This window comes from Daktulosphaira vitifoliae, unplaced genomic scaffold (genome assembly GCF_025091365.1).
Source record: "Daktulosphaira vitifoliae isolate Bord-2020 unplaced genomic scaffold, ASM2509136v1 Scaffold_5, whole genome shotgun sequence".
Taxonomy (NCBI): Eukaryota; Metazoa; Arthropoda; class Insecta; order Hemiptera; family Phylloxeridae; genus Daktulosphaira; species Daktulosphaira vitifoliae.
This window is the reverse complement of record NW_026099576.1, coordinates 14,695,261-14,721,963: the sequence shown is the minus strand read 5'-3', so window position 1 is coordinate 14,721,963 and position 26,703 is coordinate 14,695,261. Positions and strand designations below refer to the sequence as shown.

The window sequence follows — 26,703 nt, the reverse complement described above, 5'->3', positions numbered from 1 at the left end:
TGATGTCCAAATGGATTCGTAGATAGACGGTGAATTGTAATGTTCCTTGTTGACGTCGATATTTTAAGTTAATTTAAATAAATAAAAATACAGATATGAGGGGCAACATACTGAGTTTATTTCTATAACTTGTATTAATTATTTTGACAAATATATATAAGTCTTATAATTAAAATTAACAAAAGTAACGTGAATTTTACATTATTAACTTTTAATATGAAAGTGTAAGATTATGGGGGAATAATAAGTGAAAATGAAAGTGAGAGTATGCGAGAGAGATAAAATGGAAAGAGAGTGTCTGTGCTAATTTTACTAGCCCTTTTATATTAAATTAGTTGGTAAGGTAATGAAGGGAGGCTAGTTTTTCTTAAAAATTTAACTATTTAATCTTGCCGTCTGTTCGGCGCCACAGATACGCTTATGGTAATTAAAAAGATGGACATTAATGTAAACATCGCTCCAAATGAACGATGTATTTGTAAAAAGTAATAAAATAATAGTCAGTCAGAAAAGTATTTCAAATTGATAATTATTTGTGTAAAGATTATTCTAGAAGTTTCTCGGATAGTCTCGAAACTTCTATTTTGATTCATTACAATCCTATCGCTAAGACTTTCCAGGAGAAAGTCCTCCGATCGTACTACAATGAGATTCGAGGTATACAGTGCAAAGTCATTGTACTTTACAGTATGACCTTATTCTATCACACTGACAAAAAAAATAATAATGATATAAAGGTCCGAGGGTGCGTCTTACATTAAATTTAGACTATAAATAAATGATTGTACAACACGCGATCATTTTTGTGTAGGTCAACGGCAGAGAGAGTTGGTAATCGTTTCAACTATCTTTCGTGACCAAATTTTTCACTCTCTGCTAAGCCTGTAGCGTTACAGCCAACTAAACATAAAATTTCGGTAGTATTCAGCAAGTTTCACAAAATTATTTATACATCATTTGATTTATTTTATGTTATTAAAAGTTAAGTTCATTGGAAATATTTGGATTCGCACTCTTCATAATTTTTTCTCCGTTTATAACCACACAATAAATGGTGCCAAAATAATAACAATTTATTGTTGTTACGACTTGCTTACATAATATCAATACGTTAACACAATAGTGCCAATGTAAAAAAAACAGGTAAGGCAAAAATGTTTAAAATTTAAGAATTGCTCTCCACGCCTCAAGAACTGCATGACATTCACATATACAAATTATTATAATTGATAACAGACATGTATTGCATTGCAAACAGTGGAGCTATTAATATCTCGATAAGATTTGTCTATTATGATAGACAAATAGACGCAATAAACAAATCCTAAGGTATCTATCAAATATTTAATAAGTACCTATTATGACAAAGTCTATTGAAATGAAATAATTGTTCGGGTTTTAACGTATAAGCATCTATATTTTTCCACTTTAAATAGATTATTAAGTCTTCAAATTTATAAAGAATTTAGCACACTATCATTAACATTTTAATTACTCATAACAGTTGATTGTTATAGTAAACATCAACTTACTATCCCTTTACCTTTTTAAAAGTCGGGCAGTCGTCCAAAATGACTTTAAGGTGCCACCACATTAACAAATTTATAACAGCGTAAGACTCTACTAAAAAAGTAAATCAAATAAAAAATTATTTATAAATATCACAAGAGACTTCTTTATATTAAAAATATATTTATCTACCGTATACTTCTAAAAGAAAAAACATTAGAGTTAAATTATTAAATTTTTTGAAAGGTTTTTAAAAAGAAAGTATTAGTTTTGTTACACAAGTTAGTTACAAAAAATATTTCTCAAAAATATAAATTATAAATTATTCGAACTGTTAATGAATTAATCAAGAATTAGTGTACTCTCAAAGAGTACATAACATACAAAAGTCTATTAAAATTTCATTTAATATTTGGTAAAAAAATGTTCTTATGTTTCACTAACCATTGGACATTAAAATAAGATTATTTTCGCATTTGCATAGCCACTGAGATTCGAGAATAGATACCTAATATTTATTACATACTGTTTATGCATTTTATTAATTCAGTATTTCTAAAGAACATTTGAGAACAGGCAAACAAGAAGTTTTCCTTACAACTTGTCGTATTGCTCACGCTTTGTCTCTAAAAAACTCTTTACCATAATATATTTATAAAAATATATACAACTTTAATTTAGCTCTGCTTACTGAAAACTTTGTCGTCGTCTGTGCACGAAGTTACATAACAATGTCAGAGTCATCTTCCCGTAAAAAAAATTATAATAAAACTCTGATATACCACCACTACGTAAGCGCAAATATTTCTTTGATATTATTATTTGTTTCATTGCTGTATAATTGCATCTTAAGACGAATAATTTTTCCATAACAAGTACGCACATATTATCACCCAGACTTGTACTCTATCATTGCCGCATTTACTGTCTTCCCCAGGGTCCGACGAATGATAACATTACATTTTATTATACTTAATAAAAGTGAAACAACTTAAAATGTCACAATCACGGTCTCTGTTATTTGTCTCCTACTCGAGGCAGAAAACACAAATCTGACAGACGCTTAAAACCATTGAATAAAACTCATCCATTATTTTATGCGTTGTTCTCATAAAAACCTTTGCAGTGATATTTTATCATTTCAAATTTCTCGAGCTTGGGCTACGTATTAAGATACCTACTACGGAATAACCTCGTTAAGGATAGTTTTAACTTAAAACTTAATGGTTAAATCTTCACGCGACCGTGTAACTAGTTGGTGTGATAAATAGTCCACTTTGAATAGACAGTATTTTTTCAATAGAACATTCGTTATAATTACAATTAAATATCGTGAAAACTCATTAATTTTTATATTTTCTAATAATACATTATGAATAATAATCATTTATTGTGCAGATAATAAATGAATCAATACATTAAATATTAAAAACTATTATAAATAACTATAATATTGTTCTGTGTAAAATAATATATAATATTATTTATTTATTATTATTATTATCATAAGCAGAATAATATGGTACTATAATTAAATTACTCTGATTTTATATTATTAATCGCATAAACTATTTTAATAACAGATTATACTTTAAATAAATTTACTTATTATTTCCATCATATAAATTTGTTTTAGTTTATAAATTAAAATTTGAATTTAGGAATACACTGTATTAAAATAGGAGTATTGAAATGCAATTACATCTTTTAATTTAACATTTTTTTTAAATGACGTAATCATAGTGTCATATTAAAACTTTATTCAAAATTAACTTAATATAAATCAATCAATTATTGGAATATACGAAAAAAATGATTTATTCATATATTTTTTGTATTTTTAAGTGCTTTTTGGCCTTATAATATTTATTTTATATTATTTTAATAATATTTGTTTTGTAAAAATAAAAATGGAGTGAATTATGGTAGAACATTATAAATACAACCGAAAATAATAAAAAAAACCTCTCAATATGCAAGTTAAATGTAAATTCTATATTTAATATTGTTTTAAAATATTTTATATCTGAACAAATAATGATAATAAATATTGTTTTTTTTTTCATTATTTACTTAGTTGTAATATCAATCAAAATAAATTGATTGAAATAAAATGAAGTTGTATTACCAGACGTTTTTAATTAAATATACAAAAAATAATTTTGATTTTGCCATTTAACTTAATGTAAGCTAATAATTTTTGCTTATTTTACACTTCATTGTTTAACATAGCTGTGAAAATACATACAATCATTATGATAAAGGCCAGGACTACAAAACGACAAACTATAACTAATAACTCAAAGTAGTTTTATCAACTAATAAACAATTGAAAAACAACTTGTAAAACAAACACAATTTACCTATTAAAAAAACATACAAATATATATTTTTCTGTAAGTCCATTTTTTTAACAATATAATTTTTTCAAATACTAAAAACTACCATGATTCTTAATAAACTTATTCGTATTACCCGTTACAGAGACACTAATATTGATGATGGTTCTATTTATAACAAAGCTAACTTTATACTTAAATGAAGTCTTTCGTGAACTGTGAAAAAGTAATAATGAATTCTATGGAAAATAATAGAAATAAGAAAAGGGAGATTCATTGTCTATTAATCGATCCTTTTGAAATGCGGAAAAGCAAAAATAAGTACAATTGCAAGTAAATTCATTTAGAAGTAGCGTTTCACGAACTTTGACTAATACACGTGATTCATTCATTTATTACTTTACCGTGCAATTCGATTAGATCTCATTAAACTCATTTAATAGAACTATTTACACATTTTTATCAATACGAAGTTCTAAAAATAAAAACAAATATAAATTAAAGTTCAAGGATGAACATCGTATATAAAATATAAATATAATTTTAAGTAAACAACTTTTATAAATGTAAACATATTTTTTTATTTTCTCATTAAATGTAAAATTTCTATTTTAATAAAATACATTGTCGAAGTAATTTTTTGATGATGGTTCTAACATATCCGGCGGAAAACGGAAGAAATTCGGCGGAACACTGCAAACAATAAACAAAGTAAAAAAAAAAGAGAAAGTAATGAATAGTCATTATTTTAAAACCAATAAAGCCACGAAGAAATCGGCAAAGAAAAAGTTGTAATTAAAAAAGTTAATTAATTGACTTTTTAATTTATTTAAATACAGTATGGATTTTTACTCAGAGTCCAGTAAATTGGTGAGGTGACGTAAACAATCTTTATTCGGATAACGGAAACGTTATGCAACGTTACCTTAATTTAATTATTATATACATTAAAATTCTATGGAAAACCATTTGGTTTTAGTTACGGAAATCTTTTGGCTTATGAACAGACTATAAATCTCAACGATTCTGATCATTAAAGACAACATTTTTAATTATTCGCAAGTTATATATTTAACAACACGTCGCGATCATGTAGGCGGTGACTATTTCGACGCTTACGATATCCCATTGTCAGCTGTCCTCCCTCCGCCTTAATATTTAATTTAACGTACACAATTTTTCACCGTTATACTTTTTATAGACAAAATGAACCACATTGCCAATAAAAAATATTTTGATTTTGTGTTGATAGGTTGGTGGTGGCTGTACTCCGGCCAACGCTGATGTCAGTGGCACAAGCAAACACCGAGTGGCGGTTCTCGTAAGGAAGTCGGCGCCGGGATCTCCAACGCCGTCGTCGGCTTCCAGCTATGGAACAGCGTCACCAGGCAATGATCTCATCGCCAGCGCGTCCAGCGCTCTTCGCCGATTGCACTTCAAGTCTGCCGGCGCCCGCCGCATGCTCAACCGATCCAAGGCGCAATCACAACAGACATCCCCCGTCCCTAAAGTCAAAGTGATCGGTTCTGGTTCAATATCAATTGAATCGTCAGCTACTGTCAACACTAGTACCGATTCCTCTGTAGTCACTATGACCACTGTCACAGACGACACAGAACACGAGGAGAGCGTCGACAACCCGGTAAGTTTGACGATTACCAGACAACTTATGAATCGCGTGCACGGTAATTAATTATTTGCCTTTGTTGCCTCGAGTTATAATTCAAAGCAAAATATAAATTTTCTTTTTATTTATTATGTTAGCACATAAAATAAAAATTCATTTGACAATAAGTATATTTTATAAAGCCCCCGAGTTAAAATCATTTAAAATTAATAACCTTAACAAGTATTGTGATAATTACCTGTAGAGACAGCTTTTAAGTGACTGACATACAACCCCATTTCCCATTTACATTCATATTATCATTTCCTTGCTATAAATAGCAAAAATTATCACAAAAATATTTAAATCGAAGTCAAGGGCTAATTCTAATTCGAATTGAACAAAGGATATTAATTTTAAAATTTTAACTATTCCCTAGAACAAAAAATCATATTAATCAGCCTAGGAATGAACCAGAGAGGACGTAGCTCCCGAGGCTCAACTTTTTTGTTAAAGCGTAGCATAAATTATAAAACTTAAATTGCGTTTATAACATAGGGACCTCATTTAAATGTTGAGCCCCAGGCTTCATAATTTCTTAAACAACACCAATAATTTGGTATTTTAATCTGAATATCAAAATAGAAAAAAAAAACATTAATCTACTTTCTTTAGCTTAAGAGTAACCAAAACATTTAGCTCCAAATTTAAGAGCTCTTCACACACTGAATTTTAAGATTATTAAATTAATTATTTGTTCAACAAAAAATATATCTTGAAAGAAGACACTTAAATGTGTACAACACATAAATCATAATGACATTATCTATAGCTATAAAAAATAAAACGCAGTTCAGAATTTTATTGGCACAAAATAGATGAGAAATTGAATTAAGTACATTTTTCAACAGTTTTTTACTTAATGTACTCGTCAACACATTACTTTAAAATTAACAAAGTTTTCACCGACTTGATTAAATTTCTGAAAAAATTTTAACACAGAAAGCAGTGTAGCACTAACAAAAACTATGTGTGATAAATATAGAGAATTTTTTTTAATTTAACTGTAGATGTATGACGTATTATATTAATATGTTCTCCGTGTTTTTATTTAAAGTGAAAAACAAAATTTAAAAACAATTATATAATAAGAATTAATCACTTAAAGGCTAAAATATATTTAAATTATTAATTTAAAACTAAAAAATATTTAATTCAAAAAACCACAAAAATTACTAAAGAGTCACGGATAAGTATTTCAAAAACAATGTTAACATTGAAACATATACTAAAATCCAACTGAAAAATATTCTTTTATATATACCCTAGTGACATTATCATTAAATTATGTTATCACCTAATCGATTGTCACATTTTGTGGGTTTATGAAAGTTAAATAATGAATTTTTCAGTGAGCCATGATCCCAATATATTATTATTTTTTTTTATATATATTCCTATTGCCTCCCTTATATTAATTATTTGTAATTATTTACATTGTTATATAGTTTTATCATATTAATGAAGTAATAATATGTTAATAAATGTTTAGTTACAGGAGATATGTTAATTTATTAATTTTTAATTTTCCTTAAGTGTTTTTAATTCTGAGCCCCAAAACTTTCCATTTTTTTGGAACAATCTCAGTGGAAAATGTTTGTACAAAATATGTACCAAGTGTTCAAACAGAAATTCGAATTATAAAAAACATAGTTAAAAAAAAAAAGTTGAAATTTACTTTCAGAACACAAAAATAAGGGCAAAATAAATATATTAAAAGTCTTGTAGTTTCTTTTTTTTTTTTAATGGGAAGACAATTTAATTAAGAATTACATAAACATTGTATTTTCCCACGGAGAAATAATAATACAAAAGTTATGCCTTAAACAAGTATTTATCGAAAAAATTTTATTGTATGTAAAGGAAGTTTAGAAAAAATATTCATAACTCATAAAGAATCTAAAAAATAAAAACCGTTTTTGTTTAAAATAAAATAAGGAGAATTCCATAGAAATACTTGAAAAAGGAGATTGTTTCAATTGTGTTTCAAAAATTATTCAAGAATAATCCCTATAACGAAATTAACGAGAACCTGTAAAATGATAAGGGAGATTACAAATGTTATTAATAGTTCAAAATTTATAATTGAGACAAAGTTTAGAATTTCCAATAAAATCTTAATTTTTCAAATACATAAGCCGGGAATTAATACGAGTCCAATTGTGTCGAATAATAATACTTTGACTTACAATTTGTCTAAACAGTTAGTAAAGGTGTTTTCATCTGTTAAAAACTTCGTTAGCTTTTTAGTTGAAAATAATATTGATGTTATTCAAAAATTACCTGATTATGCTATTCAAAATAATAATAGGTTAATTTCTTTTGACGTAGAAGCTTTATTTTCGAGTTTTCCAATAAGTATAACAATTGATTTTCTTAAATAATGAATAAAGAACAAAACATATAATAGAATAATACGAGCTTATAATTTAACAAAGTTATGTGTGGGTCGAAATGATTATCATTTCAAAATAAATTTTATGAATAAACTCAGAGTACAGCAATGGGCAATCCACTATCACCAATTTTAGCGGAACTTTTTATAAGTAGGCTTTAAACAAATTTAAAACACACCTATGACGATTTTTCAAAAATTTGGGTTGGGCATTTAGGTTATATTTTTGCAATAATAAACAAAGATTTTAACACGGATGTCTTCGTACAACATTGTAATTATTTTTACCCATCGATTAAATTTACATACGAACATAAAGTAGAGAGAAAATTGTTTTTTTTTTTTTGGATTTATTAATTAAAAGAGTAAAAGGGGGCTAAATATTGAAATATCGGAAAAACAAACATACTTTCGTGTGCATTCCAAACAACTCGAACTACAGCTAGAAACACAAAATAACAGCTTTGAATAGTATGGCTTACAGATTAGTTAATGTTCCGATGAATAAAATAGATTTTGATAAAGAACTGGGGGTTATTAGGAAAATAGCTAAATTTAATGGGTATGATGAAAATGTAATTTCAAAATTAGTCCGAACGAAAAAGTGGAACAAAGAAGTGAGGGCACTCATTAGATTGGAGAATAAAAACTAATTAGATAGCTCATTCTATACTATCCGGGTATTTCGAATGATCTAGTTAGAATGTTTAAGAATAATCTAGGAGTAATAATTTAAGTGATTTATTAGGTATCTCTAAAGATAGAAGAAAAAAAAAAGGGGGAAATTCTGCATTTATAAAATACAATATGAAATTTATATTAAATGTTATGCAATATGTGACGATCGATTAGGTTATAACATAATTTAGTGATAGTGTCACTAGCTGATAAGGTCACTAGGGGGAACACAGTATGTGTTTAACGTTGATAACATTGCTTATAAAATACTTATCCGTGACTTTTTCGTAATTTTTATGGCTTTTTGAGTTAAATACGTTTTAGTTTTGAATTAATATTTCAAATATATTTTTAATTTTAAAGGAATAATTGTTTATTTCATTAAAACGTATTGTATACTATAATTAATTATAGTGCATAAAAAATATTTAACATGAATAGTTTTTAATTAAATGTCATGCTTATATTTATGTAGCTTTATGAAATAGACTTTGCTGTATTTGATTGATATAATTAATTTTATGTCTATTCTCTGTGTTCATGAGTGAGCCGCTTTAAAAATGTATTATTTAATATCTACTGTGTACACAATATTGCACGTCTTGAGCACTCAAGTTATCCAGCAATATTTAATACCAAATCGAGTATTTCATTAATTCATAAACTCGACAGCGTATAAAATATAATTAATATTTCTATTACAGTTAATAGCTGAATTATAATTGCGTTTTATTAAATTGTTGCAGTACGTAGAATCTAAAATGAGGATCACTCCTAATTTACTCGATGAAGTATTAAACGGAACTCAGTCTTCATCATCTGCTGAAAAAGACGACGAGTTCTACAGCGCGTCTAGCACAGAAGAACCGCCAAGAGATGATCCTAAAGTCGTGTTCACCGTCCAAGATACCGCACCCGAGGAATATGACGACAGTTCCCTGGCTTTCCTCCAGTACACCGCACTGCCCACTAACCATCGCAACAACAATAACAACAACAACAACAACAACAACAATAATGACAATAACAAAAACAACAATTTCAACAGCGGCACTGTTGATAACACGACGACGGTGGAAGACTTCAAACCGGCCGACAAAAACCAAAATGCCGATGACGACGCTGACAATACTTTGGAATGGCGAAACATCATGAAACGACAAGCACTACTAGAAAACCTACACCGTAACACCATAATAACTAATAGAAGGTCAGTAGAAATTATTTTATTTGAAAAATGTCCGACTTTACTTCATCTCTGTACAAAAGAAAATGTGACATATTGAAAATTAAATTTCCCTTTTCCGAGTTTTTTATAAAAGTTACAAAAACAATTCTAATTTAACACAAAACCTTTACCATGGCCTACCAAAAACGTTTTAGAACATTGTAATTTCGCCTTTTTTATAATCACAAATGTTAATTTAACGTAGCTGTTCAATAACCATAGTACGAAATTTTACTAAAAATAATATTTATATAGCCATTTCTTAGACTTAAAAAATATCATTAATTAAGTTTATTTGCGAAAAAACAAATATAAAATGTCTCATCGTGGCTCATCAAAGGTGTATGTACAATGTGAATATTTGTGGTTTACATTGGGACAATTCACCAATTTAAAATATTGATGTTTTACTGACATTTAATAGATTATTAATAAATAATTTACAAATAATGGACTATTTTCGTAAAAATCAAATTTTTTTATCGAAGGAAATTCAATGTTATTAAGTCAAGAGTGTAAAAAATGTACTTAATATTTTAGTAAAAGATGAATTTAGTGTACTAAAATTTGTATTTATGTGTTTTAAATAGAATAAAATAATACGTGACTAATATATTAATTACCAAAAACAAACAAGTGAATTTTGTTCGATATAGTTTTTAAGTGTTGAACAATGGTAGTGCCGTTAAAACAGTGCTACTAAAATTTTTATTGGTTAAATATTTACATATTCCTTAAGAAATATTTATATTAAAGTGTATCGTTAAAATCAGCTTTAATTTAGACATTGGCTTAAAATCACATATGTCTCGTTGTGCACCCCTTTTCCTTATGTATTTATTATTATATATTTTTCATAATGGTGCTGTAAATTTAAATGTTTATTTAGTATTAAAATTAATGATATATTTTTTAACAGTATAACTGATTTTTAATGAAAAAAAAAGAAGAATCAGAAAAAATACTGTGAATAATGAAACATGAATTAAAAGGTGTGCGAAACGTCAGTTTCTCTAATAACAATAAAACTAAACCGGATAATAAATGGAAATTCAGAAAAAACTACTTTGTAATAAATTTTAAAACGTAAACTTATAATTTTTTAGCAGTGAGAAAATAACATAAAAAAGAAAACTCAAAGAACATTTTTATTCAACGTTAAAACATTTTCCGACGAAATTAATTCTAAAAAACAACCATGTTGTATAAAAATAAATAAAGAAAAATGTATAATTTTTAAAATAAAATTGTTCTCCCTATTATTGAAGTGCATGAATTTTTATGATTTACGACCCATTGTAAAACGTGTAAATTAAAACTTCTGAAATTCAAACAATATTTCATGTAATTCGTTCGAAGATTAATTAGGTAATTAAAAATAATGAAGTATTAATTCTACCTACTATACAAGTTAGTGTCATATGCAAAAGGTTAAAACAGCTAAGCTCCCTCACTCAGTTTGTTATATCTTCGATTAATTTTATGTATACAATTCAATACCACGAGACAACAACGAGACACGTTTATTTTTTTTAATTTTAAAGCAGATATAAAAACGTCCGAATATATCTTGTTGTTGCATTTAAAAATACAACAATACATGTCCATTTGTGTTTTAACTCTATTTATAAAAATCTGATATATCTGGTTATTACGTCAAATAATTTTTTTCTACTTAATTACACAAAAAAATGAACACTTTGTCATCCCAATGTCTTCGACTAAATATTATACTTATGCGTTCATGAAAATATCAGCGTTTATTTCAGTTAAAGTAAATTTCGTACACCGTCACACGTACTATAGAATTTTTAGCACTTTTGATGAAAAAAATAAACATTATTTACTACCTGTTGCTTTTATGTTATTTATTAAATGACCATAACTTCAAATTCATAATTAAGGAAACAATATCGATGTCAGTTATTACATTTAATTTTCTTATACAAATGCAGAATTCGAAACAGATTATATTTTCACGATTATTCAATATTGATTTTAGACTGAAGTTACTCTCGAGAAGGTATGCCAAAAGTCGATTCGAGGAAGACAGAACCCGAATGGAAATCGGCCGCAACTCCTCTGGATTCGCAGCCGAACAAATGACAATCGACAGTGAAGACTCTTTTCAGGCGGACAACGGATCTCCTCCTGTACCGTCATCACCAACCGGCGTGTCAGGGTCACCTAGTGGTGATAATACATCATCACCAAAAAAACCAAAACAACACTTCACGTTTCCCACATTGAATGAATCCGAAGAGCAAACAGATCGAACAGAACCCAAGAGGTATTGATAACGTACAAACTTTAAGAAATTAAAATATTATTTACTTGTTTTGTCACTAGTCTAATATACGGATTTTAATTGGTACATTGATATTTTAAGAACAAGCATATATTAATAAACCCACGCGATAATTGTTAAGAACTCATTAACTAAAAAATCATGTCTAAAAGTGCAACCACTTTGAGTTGGTTGAACATAAAACGTTTATGTAAAGCAATAGACATTATAGAGATTGTACTAGTTGTAAGTATACAAACAATGTCATACATACTTGAACATGTTTATTCACATTGTCTTTTATTCATTTCTTGCGATTTACAATTTTTTCTTTGAGATATCCGTTGGAAGCAAATAAAATTCAACGAACAAACGTGTAAAAATAAATTCAATGTAGTAAAATCGTTCTTTAAACAGCTTCAATTACGATTGACAGTCAATAATAAAGTTTTGGAATCCGAGTGGATTCATCTAAGATAAGGTACTCGAGATCATATTATGTTATATTGTACGATATTATACACTTTAATCAGTATATGTACATTGTACAGTGTGCGTATACTATTGTCACTAGTTAAATGGAATATTTTAAGTACCGATCTGAACATAATAGTTTACATTTTGGGTACTTCGACCTTAAATACACATTTCGAATATTAGACTCTGGAACTTTCTAAACGCTTTTCTACAATCAAGCAAACACAAAAGTTATAATTTATTTAAGAAATTTGTTTGTGACATTTTGATAGCTTGAACTCAGTAAATATTAATCAGTACTATATCACCTAATCGTTTATTATTCCAAACATAACGTTTTAATATTCAGAGGGTAATAAATTATTATCGATTTCCAGCGATTGATTGTAAACTAGCACTCTTGCAATAACGATTACACCCCCATAATTATTAACTATAATTCAACCAAGCCTATTATGCTTTATAACATACATATACGCACTTGATTAATTATTCATTATTATATGATATGATTATTGTAATAAAAGTCAAGCAAACAAGATTTCTGAATTTATAATACCAATCGCTGATGTAAAATTAACTATATCGCTCTAAGTAATATTTCAATTTATCAAAGGGAAATATGCTGTAAATGATTATTCATGTTTGTAATATTATATTAATTATTATTATTTTATCATCAAGTATGAGAACATGCATAATTTCAAAAAAATTTTTAAAATTACAATTTTTTTTTTTAATAGATATATATTATAAATTTTTTTTTTTTTGATAACATATTTCTATGTAGAATTAATTTTAATGTTTATAATCTCTGTTTAATATTAAACAACTTACATCACTTTTTTGAGGAGTTTTATTATTAATAAGATGGTTTTGCATTGAAGTAGTCAACAGTACAGATGAATTATTAAACACGTTTTAACAGTTTTATGACAAACAAAAAATACTTGGGCGATATTAAAAGTTCAAGCTTAGAGAATGGGGGGAAAGAAAAAATTATTTCGGCTCTTTTAATATAGTTGCAATAAAAGTAAGTTATGAGCACATGCTATAGATAATACGGTTATTGTAAACATAATAAAATTCGTTTGTTTATTATACTTAATAAAAAAGGTTAAAAGTAACTTTTTATTATTCTTGAAAGAATTAGTTAATAACACTAAAAGTAAAATATTTTCATCCCAATACTATGCAACTTAATAAATTTAAGTCAACGATAAAGTTTAATAAAAATAATAATATTAACGTTCGCCACGTGTTGAAGTTTTCTAACCGAACAACAATCGAGTACCTGTTTTCTATTGGCTACTCTCTTTACTTTGGGTATTCGATATGATTGATTATTCATTACACAAAAGAAAATTTTTCATTGTCCCAAATTTAAAAATGTTCCATCTCTACTATAAAATTATTTTTGATTCGAGTGTTCCCTTCATTTTCCCTTAACTCTCCCCTGGATAGTTATTCAACGAGCTCGAAAAAAACACATTTTCTCGGGTACCTATCTCGCGCACTCGTACGTTACGAATATTACTTGAAATCAAGATCACTATAATCCGAGGAAACTTTGAAATTTTCCAAAGATATTTTATTAGAGCAACCAATGACAGTGAAGATTTGAACTTTTAAGAACCGTTTTTTTGAAGACTATTAATTCTAAAGCATAAAAAACTTTACTATCATAGCTTTCCACTTGAACTTATTAAATTATTATTATTATTATTATTATTTTTTGGTAATAAAATTTCTTTCGGTAGAATTAAACCCAAAAATACCCTTATAATTAACCGCTAGAACAATAACGTAAAACAACTTCCTACGCTGTTTAATTCGGATATTTATTTTTTGTTGCATGTCTGTTCCGCGAATATTGATGTACTTTAAATGATAGAAAAATTAATATATTTTCATGTTATCGTTACTTTTTTTTTAATAAAACGCATGAAATTTTGATTAATTTTTATTATTACAGCAATACGCCTGAAACGGCTGAAATTCAATAAAGTTTTATTTCCTATACTCTCCAAGACTGTTCAAACGTTCAGTCAGTTTTTAGCTTAAGAGTTGTGGGCTTAAACGTACTCATCTTTTACTGTCTGTCTGCGCGTTAGTCGTCTTTTCTTTCACGCAGTAGTAGTGTTAATGATATTTTTCTTTACCAATCGCTGTTCTTGGTAACGATCGCAATGCCTCCGGCGGCCACTGACCGCTTATAACGCCATAAATCATTGTCCAACGAGAGCCACAGCTATTAACCGCCAAGCTGCACTTGCATTTTCAAAACCGTACGTTATGTTCACACTTAATTCATATCGACTGTAATGTTTCTCAGGCGACCGTCGGCCGTGTTCGCTCGTACTCCAGACTGGAACAAAAACCGTAGGAGCTCAGCTGTGCTGTTGGACGCATTGATAATAAACAAGAGTCAGTCAGCTGCTGTGGTCATGTCGGACACGGGACAAGTGGCCACAATTGTCGTGCAACAGCCATCGCTCTCCGGCAATTCACCCGAACATGGTCTCGACGGATGCCAAACTGGCCCGGTTGAATTACCAATTGATTTCAACCGGTGGGCTGATTGTTTAAGTACACAACAATACTGCGATTTTCAAATGAAGTGAGTCGAAGACCAACACTTAGGAAACCGATATTTTAGAAATTATTTTTTAAACACTCTGGAAACAAAATACGTCTTTATTATCATCATGAATCATATCGTATGCCATTAGATACATTCGAAATGATAGTAGGGCGTTTAGTAAAAATCCCACAAATAAATAAAAACAAATTCAACTGTAGAAAGTCATACGCTAAAATTGCCAATAGCCAACGAAATAACTGTTTATTTATTTTTTCTATATTAAAAAAAAAATTTTATAACATACAATTATTCTGAAAATTTATGTCGTACTATTTTTAGAAATTACATCACATAAAGCAACGTAACACCAAGAAATACAAATGGTGACATTTGAATTACGAAATATCCTTTAGTTGAATGCTTTTGACATTTACGTGTACCCAAAGGCGAACTAAAACCCGCAAAATCAAGAGCGTGTGTTTAGCGTACAACAAAATATTAATTAATAACTGTTTACCGTTTTCAAATTTTAATGTACACGAGCAAACTCATTATAGACATTTTAATTAGTAGTTAGTTTGATATTGATTGACAAAACAATACGATTATTTACTGAGAAATAATGTAACATTAAAACAATTGAGAATTTCAAAAAATCTACATGCCCCAACAAAGTAAACAATTTTTCAACATAAAAATACACGAGACCGGTTAAATTCAATACTTCTATAACGTAATGTGATTATTTTATAACTTATCGGCATTCAAAAGTCAAATATCTGCTTCATAAAAACTATTTTTCGAATTCATTCGTATTAATTGAATGTCGAGAATTTCAGCAATGCTTGTGGTCAAAGTAATAGAGAAGGATAACATTTGCCGTTCCATTTAATGAGAATTCGTAGAAATAAAAGCGATTTTTAGTGATATTCTACCTATTTTCTCACATTCGATCAATGTTTGCAAGTGTACAATCAATAAAACATTTTAGATAGTACACAAAATCTTCAGCAGTGTATGATTACTGTGTGTCGTTAGAAATCGAATTAAAAACGGGAAATGTCTATAGACTTTATGGGTAGGCATACTGGTACTGACTGTTCCATGGTTGTCGTTAAAAAGGTCTGCAGGCCTTGCGTATATTTTGCCAAATCGTAAATCATCAAATAGAGTATCTCATTAAAAACGTGCAGTTCATTGCACTGGCAAGTCGTTATTAGTCGGTAGCTGTGTAGTTTCGATTTGAAGAAAAAACTCGTTAAAAGCCATTAAACATTCATGTGTATGTTTAACTATGAAAAAATGATATTTCCTAGTGCCGTACGACATTAAAATTAAAAAAATTGTGTGATAAAACTGAATAGCACAAAATGTAAACACTGACTAAATATAACGAAAATATTGAAGAACGGAACTTTTCTGCGATAATGCACAATACACGAAACTAATAAGCATTATTTTATTACAACACAGTTAATTAAAAAAATGTAATTATTATATAACACCGAGTAGAAACGATAAAATTCTACTTACAACACGATTATTTATAGCGTATTTAAATACATATTATTTATTTTAAAATGATGTGTTAGTTACACCGATGAAAAACGTTTCAAAATCGTTTTTGTCATAATTAGTTAACAATTTTTGTAACGAAAATGCATTTTTAATGTAAGATAACTTTTATTATAGGTAATATTTAAAAAAATAGTGAATTCGGATAGGTACTCTCAGATTAATCAAATAATATCTATAAGAATAACCTGTTATGGGTTGTGTAGACCGTTTTGAAACATAATTATTAAATAAAAGGTCCATTAAAATTTTTTTAAACGGTTTTCGAGAAAAAAAAAATGATTGAACATTTACAAGCACTTATTTTGCAGTTTGACATTAAATACGACCATACTTAAAATGTTTAACCCTCTCTATTGATCCGTCCGACAGCTATAACGACTTCTTAGTTAACTTAATTTGATTAAGCTAGTAACCTGGTTGTCTGTTATAAATTTATTTTATGATCCATAAACTTGGCTTACTGTGATAATGTTTTACGGTTAACGTTTTGCATACATTCAAATTTTCATTTTGGGATACTTAAAACTGTACATTATTTTGCATTAGATATACTTTGTGCCATACATTTAATACATTTTTCTGAACAATATCTGTATACATTAGTGTCGATATTTTTGCATACTACGGCAGATTAAAATCTGAAGATGACTTAAAGCTTCGTCGCGGAAATATTTTAACACGATTTGTGCTTAGAGAGCCGATAAAAAATGTCTTCGTCGCATTTATTACAATATAATTTTTCCACGTCTATTCCACTCACGTCTTTGCTTTCAATGACGATATAATCAATAAAGATTTTTATGCTTTACTTGTTACAGCTTGTATTTCGTGTGATTTTCCCACGTGTGTATGTACGCCAATTTTATTTCATACGAATATTTTAGCAGCGATAGTTGTCGTTAGATTTTCGATTTATTCGAGTAAAATAGATATTCATAGTCGTTTATTATTATTATTTGTTTTTTTTTTTATGAAAGTGATAATCCCTCTACTCGAGAATATATCCGCTTATATGTGACATTATTATTTACACTAAAAAGCTTATGATTTCGAGTACGGCACATATTTATTAAACGAGGGATAAAATTTATTTTTAAAGAAATATCGAGTAAAAAGATAATAGTCAACGCAAACATTTCGTTTTAAAAGTCTACTTTATTATTTATGGAAAATTGATTATTTGTTTTACAAAATCAAAATTCGTAACTTAGTTAGTCCTTATGTTTTATGCAAATTAATAACCATGACATAAGACCACACTATTGTATAAAACAAACAAATCGTAAAATTAATCAAAATGGTTTGGAATAACGTTGAGTACAAAATTTCATTATTTTATAAAATCGCATTAACCTCTTATCAAAAGACCTCGTATCATTAAAAAAACACATTAAGTAAAGCTTTAATTTTCCTAATAAAAACATTACTATTTACAATTAGAGGATTGCCTTTTAGGACTTTGTAGCTCTATGGAGAAAGCATTAATTAATTTGTTTAATCTTGTCAATTTTATGTACAAACCAGTACGCTTTCGTACCGCGTTTAGCGATAAAAAATTTAATTGATTTTTCGCTTGGGAAATGTTTAATTATCGGATTAAATTGGGACATGAAAACTCCAACTTCTTTTGCTGTGCATAGTTCTTCATCTCTTGTTTCATTCATTCGATCTACAATCGTCCATTAGTTTAAGTTTTGATAAAAAATTAGTTATAAAAGTGGTAGAATCACTGAAATATTTTATTCTTATTTTTTAAATATAGATAATGTTTTCTCATCGCATGCCTCGTTTTGTTTTCATAATTGCGAATAATAAATAATTAAATACTTGTGTAAAATATCTGCTTTCGCGACCGAGACAAAAAGTATTTCATGGAATCAGTTGATTATAAATTATAATCAACTAATTTATAATTGATTAAGCAAAACACCTAAGTGTGCCGTCGTTACTTCGTGCTCGGTATCTAGCGCGTTGTTTTAATTAAATCAATGCAGCGATTCGGTATCCTTACCCAATCATTCCCTTGCAATGATTTCCCTAATGAACAATGTTCATTCGGCACCACAATAAATTATCATTCATGTTAAATAGCATTTATTCGACTGTTGTGACTGATTGTTCTACGCACAAACCAATCAACCGAAACGTGATTTTGTACTACAACAGTTTTTAAATATTTCGCATCTGTCTTTTTCGATCTTACAAAATCATAGAAATTCAAAGTTTGATTGTCACTATATATATACGTTTTTGATTCCACAGTATACCTTTTTACCATGTAAATATTTAAACTTTTTTTTATAACTAATATATTTTTACATAATTTTCAGAAATAAAAATATCATTTATCAAAAAAATATTATTTTGCTATTTTTCGTAACAAAAGTAATATTATATAAATATTTCTTGAAGAATATTACACCGGGGCATCCTAAAAAAGTTATCACTAGTTTATAGTTTTTTAACTGATTTATAAAATGAAATTTCTTTACGTTTTTAATATTTACAATAAATATATAATCAATATCTCAATAAGATTTTACAGTTATAAAAACTCGCTCATACTCTAATTTTAATAATCGAATAGTTTTATTATACTAGTAGTGTGCAAATATTAATATTTACTGTTGTTCACTCTACTTAGTTCCCAAAGCTTTTTAGCTTCGATGCGCAGCTGAGAAGGTATTAATTTTTTTCAATTAGAACATTATCTTAACGAAACGATTTAGATATTATCAATGTAATTTTAACTATAATCCTATAAAATCAGTTCTCCGACAAATTTTAATTAAAATTATTTAATTTAATATTATCATTAACTGTTGTAAATATTTGGTAACAATAGAATAGTTAGTTAGACGTGAATTTAAATAATAAATACAAATTTACCGACGTAATCGACGCACTCCAAAATATTCTTAGTTTAGACCAGTACAAAAGTCATTGTTTAAGGTAATTATAACAAACAATAACATCACATAAAATTTCGCGTGTCTAACACTAGTTTCACTGTTATTGTATTATCACTACTTAATTTTAATTGAAATATTTTACAATCTGAAACTTGTTAAATTTATTTGAGACGAACAATAATTCTTAAATTATTCTAAATAATTTAAATCGTTATTATTTTATCGTAACAACAATTGTTTTCACAAAACACAAGCTTTATTTGATCTATCACAATTCAATTTTAATCACAAAGAGTTATATTACTATATTCCATAAAAATATTAACTCGTATAAAAAAGCAATATTTGTTCATATTGGAGAAAACATTAGCTTTAATATAAAACGTCTGAGTGTTCTTTAAATATATAGAGAAATACCTTTTTATTTTATCCTTTAAAAAAAATAAAATATTATCCCTATCTTTAGAAATACGAGCAACGGGCAACATAATGTAGGTAGTTGCTGGCAAGTAGTAAGCACTCAGATTATTATATTACAGTTAATATACTGTTTTCTTATGAAAATATGGTATCCCTACATTTCTTGTACTTCACGAATAAACAAACCACATTTTTAATTATGAAATTAACATTTTTATTTTATGCTCAACGTATAAAACGTCACTAATCAGTTTAATTGGGTTAATGGTTAGTAAAGACGATATAACAATATCCACGTCATTCGGATTTTATAAGAGTAAATTAAAGATCTTCTCAAAATTTGTTTAATTTTAGTAAAATATTATACATAAATTTTATTTATTATAATAACATATCATATAATTAGTTAGTAAATTAAGAGTAGAACAGATTTGTCTGTCAACTTTTATAACTTTAGATCCAATAATCATTGCAGTTTTTTTTAAACAATTTTTTCATTCACGGCTACGTAAAAAGCATTTCTATTATTATTTATTTTTAGAAAATTAAAAAAATTATATATATATATATATTTCTTTTAATATTAGCTTCGATGCGAAGCTGAAAAGGTATTAATTTTACTATGATGTGTTTTTATTTTTTCAACATTTCAAAATAACCTTATTTATAAGCTTTTATAGCAAAAAATGTTAATGGGTTCATAATAACTTCAGAATAAGTACTTATTTGAGTTTTTTAATACGCGTTTGGGTATAGCTCGTAGTGGTATAATTTATAAGACATACTCCACCCCTACTACATACCCACTCTATGTATTAATATGCTAGTAACTCCATAAGTACTTGTCCTAAAGTAATTATCGCCTCATCAAAATTTTTACAAGAAAAAAGCTAAAAAAATATTATTTTAAAATTTTAAAAAATTAAAAAAAAAAATTTTTTTTATTTTATTTATTACTAAAAATAAATATTAATGAAATAAAGCTCTTTACGTAGTCTAAGAGTGCAAAAATTGTTTAAAAAAATACAGTGACGTGATTATTGGATCAGAATTTATAAGAATTATCTGTTATATTTACTTTTATGTTCGTATATAAAAATTATATATTATTAATACATATTTTGTTTTTTTTTTTTTTGAAGACTTTTTAATTGTTTAGCCTATTTATATTATTTAAAAGCCACGGACTTGATAAATATGGAAATACGAAAATACCCATTTTGTGATTATACGATACATTTCATGCTCTTTAACATTTAAGTTCATAATGTTTCTATTCTAAAAAATGTTAAGTGTATTTTTATTTGTTACCCGAGTTTTAATCATTCGATTAAAAGTGTGACGTTTACTTAATTAATAAAAATAATGTATAATATTCATTCCAGAATGTTACTTAGGATCAATTGCTTACCCCCATCATAATCCTTAGTTTTTTTCAACCAGGTATGGGAGTCCTCACCATTGTCGGTCACAAAGTGTACGAACATCTGGTAGTAAGAGTACAGTACAACTACAATTGGGACCAAATGGAATACCGAAAAATCGTTCCAATCAGTTAACATTGCCTCAGCAAAGATCAAGAGTAGCAAGTATGCCAAATACAGGCGTAGAAGAAGAGTATTATAGAATACGGCAGTTCACTATAACTGGAAAAGGTATTATAAATCGAGGAGATTCGTTGAAAAGTCGTAGGTCCAAGTCAAATAACAGCGTTGCATCGAGTAATTCAAGGTAAATTAAAAAAACTAATAATTAATACGATACTGATCAATAGCATTTGGACGTGATTTTTTTCTTAATATTTGTTAGTGACATAAACTTATTCAAATGTTAATACTCCAGAAATTTAATATTCTGGTCAATAAAAATGTTTCCAGTAATGTGAAGTCAACTAAAAAACCGAGCACTAGATATTCTTTGAACGACTCAACTTTAAGTCAGACCAAACATACATTTACTATCCGCCGGTACTAATGAAATAAGTTTAATATGACGTAATACATTTGTTTGAAAATAGAATTTCTTTAACGTTTATGCGGTACAACATATATTATGATGCCAGATGTTGAGTAATAAACTGTTCGCATTACTTTTTATCATTTTCTCTGTTACAAAAGAAAGTGCGATACGATATCATAATTATTTAATAGCAATACTAAGACTATGTAATACTTGAACATGTGGACAGGTGTCATTTATGGCATCTCGCTGATTGTTCGTAGTGGTTTCATAATCATAATTTTACCAGATGTTTCCATCTACGATTCTCTCCAAAAATAATCTTACAAGAAATCAAAAAGTTTTAAAATTCCATAAAAACATTTCAATTTTTTTAACAATTTAAAGGAAAATATTTCTTAGTAAAAAAAAATGTACTGTCCGAGCTCTTCTATTTGAATGTCTTGATATAAATAATTGATACAAGTGTAAACTCCGTTTAACTCTTCATTAATATTGACGAAATTAAATTATTGAGATGTTACTGAAATCTAAATTAATAATTTAAATCGCTCATATGTAAGTTCATTTACGATATAGTAAATCTAATTTTTAGCACTGAGCACTTAACAGCCACAAACTGCACTGTCATTGGAGTTGGTATTGGCGGTTCATATCCTGGATCGGCTAGAACCAGCGCTGGAACCTCTTTGGCATCTTCAAGGGAATCTAGTTGTGCTAGTTGTCCAGGAATTACTCAACCTTTCCGAATCGCAATGATTGGCGCTACTGGCGTTGGAAAAACATCTCTTGTGTGTCAATTCATGACATCTGAATCATTGCATATTTACGACGCATCTATCGGTGAGTAGAAGTTTTTATAAAAAAATATAAGAGTCAACGATAACATGTATATAAAATAGGTATTTCACAAACAAACTGTATAGACTTTTCGAAATCAAAACATTTTTTCATATCTAAATTCTTTTACTTATTATATTTACTTCAAAGATTTAACCTATCCCAAGTCAAANTTCTTTTACTTATTATATTTACTTCAAAGATTTAACCTATCCCAAGTCAAATTTTTTTTTTTTTTTCAAAATTTAGTTTTGACTACTTTTATAATAGTCATTAGCATTTAAAAAATAATATCAACTCATTTTTCAAAAAATATGTGCCTTGGTATAGCTTGTCTATGGTGTGCAGATTTATTAAAGCGTAAAAAATAATAGTTTAATAACTATTAATAATCATTAAGTAAATGTTAAAAAGTAAAATTTTATTTTTCATGATATATAGTCACAACTCTATGGCTAAAAATTTTAACTTTGATTGCAATATTTCATTTGCATTATTATTCAATAAATCATAAAAATTAGTTTGTGATGTTATTTTCTGTAAGAGAATTACAGTTGAAGTTTATTCATAATTAAAATATTTTCCATGAAAGGAATTTTAAGATGAAAGTCACGACACGTCTTTATATGTCACGAACAACTCCAATAACTGTATTAATAACTATTATATTTCAATTAAAAATATTAAAAGTCAAGATTAAAATAAAATTAAGTTAATTTCTAATTTCTACAAAACTTTGTACACCTGTTATTAATTTTCTGGTTACTAGTCACTAGTCTGAAAATCCATCTGCTATGAACATATTATTGTATTATCACTAGTGCTTAATCACACAGGTAATTATTAAAAACAAAACAGCAAAAATATTTTTTTAATCTCTCTTTTTATAAAATCACAAATTTGAACGTCTGATTTTGAATATTGAAATTACATTTCAAAATGACGCTAATTTTTATTCTGAAAAATCAATAAAAAAAAATGTTCTGAAATTTCTAAAGCATGTAATTTTAAAACTAAAATATATCTAATATTTTATTTTCATGGCAGTCAAAAACAATTAATTTAAGTCGCGGTACTGTATTCATTTATAATGCACTATTAACAACATCATTAAAACTTAATGTAGGTGATGAAATTCTAAACATTTCTGAAACTTAGAACCATTATAAACATGTTAAATAATTTTAGTTTCGATGCGAACTGACACGGTATTGGTTTTATGTTTATGTGTTTTTTTTATGTCTATTCATGAAAATTTTCAGTTTTCACAGAACCGCAATTGATGATTTATGCGTCTGATAAATCCGATTTTAATCTAGTTGAACCTATCAGCGCCATAATTTAAAATAAAAACCCTCAAATTAAATTTTTTTTTTAAATATCTCAAATTTATTCTATTATTAATAGCATTTCCAAACATATTTTTTTTTTGCAATTCAAAACAATTATAACTTTTTTTAAAAATATTGATCTTAATGAATATTTATTAGAAAATAATAATATTTATATTGGACTCTTTTTATCTATTAACTTCTGATAAAAACAAAAAGTCATATCAAATTTATACTAAGACGATGGATTATTTAAAATTGTTACTTTAAAAAATAAGTCATGATATTTTCTGATCATTTAAATCCAATTTCATTCAAATTATTGATACTTATTCATTTAACTTTTCAAATTCATTATTAACGCTTAGCGGGACATTGAGTAAAAACTATTGTTGCTCCATGTGTACTCCCTTATGTTTTAATACAATAATTACTAAAAGCACTTTATACGATTTGGTAAAAACATGGAATCTGTAGTATTTTTAGTACAGTGTATATGACAAGCAAAATACATCCACCAAATCCTGTTATTCCGTACACTCATATGTTTAAAATGTCAATCTGTTAAATGTCATATTCTGAAGTGTAAATGATTCAATACGATGCATTATGTATTTTCGCCTGCAACTTATTTTTTCATGGATTATTTATATAGCTCGTTAAACATATTAAAATAAAATAGGTATAAAACATATTTAAGATATTAGAATTTTGTTTAATACACAAGGCTCGACTAGCTAGGGCTCCGCCCTAGTCTGATGCTCAGTGGTCCACACGCACCTACAGCGCGTTAGGACCTTCGGACTGTCTTTACAGGTAAGCCATTGATTTCAGTAAGAGTACCCAACCAACCATGTAACAAATTTTTTGTTACAAGATGTTAAACTATCACAGTGTGCTAAAAAAATTTTTCTCATCTTCGCAAATAATTTCCCTAGAATAATATCGACGAGTTCTTTTATTAAAAAACAAATTTTTGAAAATCCAATGTCGTTAAGTAATTTTTCAATATTTTATTTCATAATAAGATTTAATACTCAACTTTCACTCACCAATCTATCTTAAATAGAAATATGAAACAAGAATGTTATTAGCTCTTTATTACAATATTTATCATTATTGTTTCTATATCACACCTCTCCTTCCGTTTAAGTATAAAATTTTGTTTAAGAGTTCTAAAATAATAGGTTAAAAGTTGTTATCGACCAGTCATTTTCTAAATTAGATCATTTTTTTGTTTTATAAGCTAGTTAAATATATTTTCTGTGATAAAAAAAATTCAACTCACACCCTTATAAGGTATCAGGAATGAATTTAAAATGTAATTCATAACTGTTAATTTGAAAAATTTATGAAACTAAAAATACAAAAGATTAATATAATTATTAATGTATTAGAAATCGAGTAGCTAGTGTTAAAATAATTATCCTGAATAATAGCTAAAGTTCTTTAGAAAGTTGATATTTACAGAATGTTCTATTATAAATTTCACTATTGTGGTACTAATGAAAATACCTCAAAATCCCTCTGTACATTTTATAATATGGCAACCGATGGTAAACCGTTTTTGGGGATTAAAATTGCACGAATCTCGAGTACAGTTTAGTACTTATTAAAAGTTAGTTTCCAAACGGCACATTATAGATTACAACTTGTCATTAGTGTCGCCCCATCCCTCAGATCTAATAGTAATAATACTTCAGGCGTGCACGACAAGTACATCTAAATCATTAAGTAATCGAGAATATCTTCATGTTCATACAATGCGTAAAAGTTTTATAATAAAATATCAACTTTTATCATACAACCATTATTTTTCTCTGTATACATTTATTATAAAAAATATTGAAAACCCATTTGAGCCAATAGTGAATTTGATTTGTTTTTATTATTCAAGTGGACGGTGATTTCATATGAAACTGTTTTTTCGCGAATTTGAATGAAAATTATATTTGATGTGTTCATTTAAAGAACGAGTATATATAAACTGTGATCTAAGCACCATAAAAAAAACTAAATTTAGTACACTAATATATTATATTATATATATGTTATATTCAATATAATCTATAATCATTTAATAAAATATTTGATGTTATTGACTCTATAAATATTTAAACAAAAACTTTGTCGTCATGACGATAATTAAATATTAATTGCGTTAATATTAAATAACTTTTAAAGTTAATAAAATATTATCCAACCAATTAATTTGTTATTGCCGTTTTTATTAAATACATTTTTGAATTAATAATTACTTTATCAAATAATTGTAAGCATTATTTATGGAAAAATAATATTTTTTTTGACCGANTAGTGTTAAAATAATTATCCTGAATAATAGCTAAAGTTCTTTAGAAAGTTATAATATCTTTATTGCTACAATAAATTTAATTATTGGCATAATTATATATTTTTTCACATAATAAATGATAAAAATAGTATGATAATGCCAATAGTTAAAAATTATCGTATTTATAAATTAGTTTTAATTAAAAAA

At 27.4% G+C, this 26,703-nt stretch overlaps 1 protein-coding gene across 5 annotated transcripts in view; it reads left to right on the top strand.

Annotated features, from left to right (window-relative positions):
* Positions 1–26,703, top strand: part of LOC126907444 (phosphatidylinositol 3-kinase 2-like) — a 124,071-nt gene that overhangs the window by 76,383 nt on the left and 20,985 nt on the right. For 4 of the 5 annotated variants that reach the window (XM_050688729.1, XM_050688730.1, XM_050688731.1 and 1 more), the window contains 6 exons: positions 5,101–5,490; positions 9,334–9,797; positions 11,818–12,105; positions 14,915–15,199; positions 21,517–21,804; positions 22,628–22,875. In XM_050688729.1, coding sequence (XP_050544686.1) covers positions 5,308–5,490; positions 9,334–9,797; positions 11,818–12,105; positions 14,915–15,199; positions 21,517–21,804; positions 22,628–22,875 — 1,756 coding nt within the window. In that variant the 5' untranslated portion in view covers positions 5,101–5,307. The remainder of the gene's footprint in view (positions 1–5,100; positions 5,491–9,333; positions 9,798–11,817; positions 12,106–14,914; positions 15,200–21,516; positions 21,805–22,627; positions 22,876–26,703) is intronic. The other variant, XM_050688733.1, reaches the window with a different exon arrangement.